This window comes from Olea europaea, chromosome 17, assembly GCF_002742605.1.
Source record: "Olea europaea var. sylvestris chromosome 17, O_europaea_v1, whole genome shotgun sequence".
NCBI classification, from domain to species: domain Eukaryota; kingdom Viridiplantae; phylum Streptophyta; class Magnoliopsida; order Lamiales; family Oleaceae; genus Olea; species Olea europaea.
In genome coordinates, this window is record NC_036253.1 from 3,302,081 (window position 1) to 3,307,388 (window position 5,308).

At 32.4% G+C, this 5,308-nt stretch overlaps 1 protein-coding gene across 1 annotated transcript in view; it reads right to left on the reverse strand.

Annotated features, from left to right (window-relative positions):
• LOC111365526 (cycloartenol synthase-like) overlaps positions 1–37 on the reverse strand; it is a 6,404-nt gene extending 6,367 nt beyond the window's left edge. Inside the window, exon 1 of the mRNA XM_022986081.1 lies at positions 16–37. Within this exon, the coding sequence (XP_022841849.1) occupies positions 16–37 (22 nt within the window). The remainder of the gene's footprint in view (positions 1–15) is intronic.
• Between the last annotated feature and the right edge of the window lie 5,271 nt (positions 38–5,308).

Genomic DNA, 5,308 nt, shown 5'->3' on the forward strand with positions numbered 1-5,308 from the left:
ATACCCATAATATGCCTCCTCTGCCAAAAGATGCCATTTTCTGTTTATTACCTTCTGTTACTAGATAGTTAGACTAATCATTTGTTTGTTATTTTTTTGTATACATTTGTATAGCATGTCCATCCGGATATATTTTGTACAGTTTGCAGTATAAATATAAGGTGCCTCATATCAGCAATTAGCTGAACATCTTCTCCAAAATTTCAATTCTGTTATGGTATCAGAGCTACCATTGATGTAAATTCACAAATGACTGGAGCTGGTAGCCTGATACTACCAGCTTTACATAAATCGATAACAACCAACCTCCTGAAAATCAACCCACCATGGTTCCTCCACATACAGTTCATAATAGAGCTCCTCCTCTTCTTAAAAATACTTTTCAGTTTCCTCAAACACACGTGTACATGCCTAACCTCACAGATCCTTTCCCTCACAGTAAAATTAGACCAAACAAAGGACCCATTGTGGAAGAATCACCTACTAAATGTTATGATAGCTAATGGGCTTGAAGAATTACTTGATGGTTCACTGCAGTGTCATCCCAAATTTCTGGATTTGCAGCAACAAATAGGAAATCCTCATTACACACAACGGCAGAGATTCCACAGGCTTGTCATGACCCGAAAATATGCTTCACTTACAGAAGCCATGATGAGCAAGATTGTAGGACATACAACAACTCAACAAATCTGAGAGACCCTATAGAAGGTATATTTATCTAACACCACCGCACGTGTTCTTGGCTTGAGGTCAGTGCTCGCAGAAATCAAAAAGGAATGTGTCCCTATTTCTATCATATAGTTGAAATTAAGGAGGTAATTGATAAATTTGCTACCATAGGTGAGACAATATCATATCAGGTATTTCTAGCCTATTTGCTTGATGAATAGGAGTTCAATATAATCCATTTGTCGCCTCAACACTTATTAGAACACACAGACCTTCAATTGATGATAAACACAGTTTACTAGTTAGTTATGAATGTCGATTGGAAAGATAGAATTCAGTCCAGAAAAATACAATTTGCTTGAGCTAATCTCTCTAACTACAAGATAACAAAAAGTTTTCGAAATCTCCTTTTCAATTCAAGCAATGATAACAAAACTATCAAAGTGGGTTTCAAGCCTTCCAGTCAGTAGAAATTATACCGGTCCCNTCTCCTTTTCAATTCAAGCAATGATAACAAAACTATCAAAGTGGGTTTCAAGCCTTCCAGTCAGTAGAAATTATACCGGTCCCCGGTCCAGGACCTTGGGAAAACCACAGGCATCATACTCAAAACAAAAATGGCCACCAAAATGTAACTTTTTAAACAACAGTGAAGAACCTCAAGTGTCAGACTCGTGGCCACATTCACTAATATGCCACCAAAGAGCCAAGATGAATTACCAGCCTCTCCACCCCAACCAGAGGCACACGCTAACCAAGTTCAGAATTATACTCAGAATCCTTACTCACCTACAGATTCTGACCCCCTGGCTCCTAAGGTAGCACCCCAGCCTCCCAACACCTCCGAAATTGCCCTCTATATTGACTCTGAAGTCACTCACCACGTGAGTCCTGAATATGCAGCATTGACTGAAAATATACAAAGCATAACTGTTCTAACAACAAATTCTATAGAACTTGCATAGCACTTGTCCGCTTTATCCAACTCGCCCTAACCATATGCACCACGTCATATTAATGTCAACTTTCTTCTGAATAATCAAACTTAAATAATCAAAGTAATCACTCTATACGATAATAGGATCCTCTATACTGACACCACCACCATTTCCTTATTCCTGTTTTTTTAATGTTTTGTCAATTTGGCATGCTGTGAGCCCCTTATACAAAGAGTCATCAAACTTCCACTCGTTTGATTAAATGAACATGCACAAGCGGATACTAATATAACTAATTACAATAACATGCACTAAATATGATAATATAAGCTTTAGCATTGTGATTTTGAGCAGTAAAACAATTTTCTATCACTTGGTTCATTTGGTTTGTTTCTTAATACTAATAACCTTGTTTGGGAGTATTGGGGCATGAAATTTAATACCTCTTAACTACCCTTGAATTGTGTTCAAGAAAAGATTATGGATTTTGAAAACGAATAAAAACACTTGCATACATGATAAACTGCAACAACTTTAGTAAGGTTTTTGATGATTGAAAATAAAGAATAAAGCCATAAAATAATAGAGCTAAATAAGGCCTCACTGAACTTGAAATCTCATAAGACGGTCAGAGGAGTGCTTTTTCTCAAATCTCTGGCTGCGAAATTGCTCACGAAGCTTTTCGATCTCCGCCAGCTCTTCTGGAGACCCAGCATTCGAATCATACTCCCAGATTTGCCTACCAACATGACCGTTCACACTGCGCAACCATGGGTTCCCTCCCTCCGCAATTTTCAGCTTCCACATTTCTATATGCAGTAGAATCCCAGTGAACAATTCAGTCAACAAACTCACAGAAAATAGAAATAATTAATGATTATTACATATCTTCATATCTGGAGAGAGAATTTGTCAATTTACCCAGACCTGGTAATCAATGCACCAATATTACATTTTTTCAACAATAATGTTGATGCAGGACAATCCTATTAAAAATTAACTAACTTTTATCCTATTACAAATATACGATTGTCCTACATCAAGTGTATAATTCAACTTTAGAGATTTAAATCGAGTAACACAGACAGATCTTATATAGAATGTTAAAAAAGATTATTGAATCAAATCAAAGACTCGAGCAAAAAAAATGCTTCAGTAAACCTTCTGAATTGAGTAAAAAGTGCTTTGTTGTGTATATATTCGCAAAATCTATGTGCATGGAGTACCTGAAAACTTGAATGATGTTAAACTTCGAGCAGCTAAACCTTCTGGAAAAACTGGGTAAAGAAAGAGTAGCTTGCAAAGAAGAAGAAAAAAAAAATCTATCTTGCGTAGTTAGTACCAAAAATTATGCATAAAATTAGAAGGAATAATATTAAATAGATAATACATAGTGAAGTAAAGTTGACAAATAGTTTTTATGAGTTTTTTTTCAAGCCGTGCAGTTTGCACGTCTCTTTTATCGAGTCAAACTCTACTCCTCGTCTGCATTTTGTTACCTAATTAGCTTAAAAAAAGAAAGTGCAAATAATATTCTTTTAAATAAAAACCTAGAAAAAGTAATAAACTATTTAGCTCTCGTTTGAACCATATTATTGTAAAAATGAGAATGAAAAATATAGTCGTTATGGGCCTTCACACAAAAGATAAAAAGTCAAATATGATTGCTTAATTTGATGGATAACGGTCATATTTTTCATTTTAATAAGGAAATAATTAAGCTCAAATAGGGCATTAATCAACACTAATACAGTAATACTATTTATTTAGTATGAATATTATTCATAGTGAAAACTACTGCTAGTCGTCTTATATGACATACACATTGTAATTTGTTATTTGATTGATGAAACAATAAAAAAAAAAACTACCATATCCATGCATCAAACAACAAATTGTCTTGTGTATAGTTTCAATAATCTCTTATTTTAAACTTTATTTTGCGCTAATTCGATATATTAAACGCAACCTTGATGATGCAGGACTTTATCAAATTATTTTAATTAATTGGGAAAAAAAAAAGTATAGATCATTCGACGTTAGAGTGTTGAAATCTTAGCTTGGTTTGATTAAAAAATTGGTAGAAATTTAAGTTAAATCTCTGTTTGGTATAATTAAAAAATTGATAGACATTTAAGTTATAGTCAATAATTAATTTTAACTACAAATTATCTTGTGTATAGCATCGATAATCTCTTATTTTAAACTTTATTTTGAGCTAGTTCGGTATATTAAACACAACCTTGATGATGCAGGACTTTATCAAATTATTTTAATTAATTGGGAAAAAAAAAGTATAGATCATTCAACGTTAGAGTGCTGAAATCTTAGCTTGGTTTGATTAAAAAATCGGTAGAAATTTAAGTTAAATCTCTGTTTGGTATAATTAAAAAATTGATAGACATTTAAGTTATAGTCAATAATTAATTTTAACTACAAATTATCTTGTGTATAGCATCGATAATCTCTTATTTTAAACTTTATTTTGAGCTAGTTCGGTATATTAAACGCAACCTTGATGATGCAGGACTTTATCAAATTATTTTAATTAATTGGGAAAAAAAAGTATAGATCATTCAACGTTAGAGTGTTGAAATCTTACCTTGGTTTGATTAAAAAATTGGTAGAAATTTAAGTTAAATCTCTATTTGGTATAATTAAAAAATTGATAGACATTTAAGTTATAGTCAACAATTAATTTTAACCACATATTTTATTGGATCCATAATTTTTATCAAATTTTCGACCATATTTCATTTTTTTAATAAAATTCTACTAAAATTTTAATTTTCAATAAAATCGAACAGAGGCAACACATTAAAAACAATTAACAATGCTAAACTTACACGAAAACAGATTGGGTCCATCATTGTTGTGAAGTGCTCGATAAAATTATCTAAAATGTTAAAACAATTGAAAATCACAATGAGCTACAAAATTAATTGTCAAATTCAACAAAATTAATTGTCACTTTTTGAAAAGGAAACTTACATTTAAGGACGAGGCTCTATAGTACTATAAAAATATAAGATACGTGTCGATGGTTTTTGAAGAGTCCATATCTATTAGTTTGTCATCTTTCGACTAACACAATTTAATGTGTCTCTACCAATCGATAAGTTCTAACTTAATGAAAGATCAAGGATTTTTTTTTTTTGGGGTGGGATGGGGGGACATTGAAAATTTGCATGGCTTCATCCGAATCGGTCGTTAATTAGATAAAAATTAAAAAGAAAATGATAATTAGCACAAAATATCCTATCATTTTGTACGTTTAAGAAAATCATTATATCCTTTCAATCTTTGCATTGGCAACATCAATTCAACATTTCATCACGAAAATCATCATTTACTTCTAGTTTTGTCCATTTCTAGTACGAGTATTTTCGTCTGGTCATCATTTCATGTCCCATATTATCCATACAACAGTAACATCCTTCATTCCACATTGTCCCAAAAACTAAGGGCCTGTTCTCTTTGTCGTTTTCAAGCCGTTTTCTGTTTTCGATTTTTCAAAACGGTGAAAACGCGTTATTCTTCTCATTTTCGAAAATGAATTTTGCAAAACAAAAAAAAAAAAATGCAAAGAAAACAGAAAATGCTGAAAAAGTCATTTTGAGTGTTTTGAGTACAAAACAAGGTAAAAACTCAAAACACGCGAAACAACCCAATTAAAAATCAAACCACTTCTCTCTCTC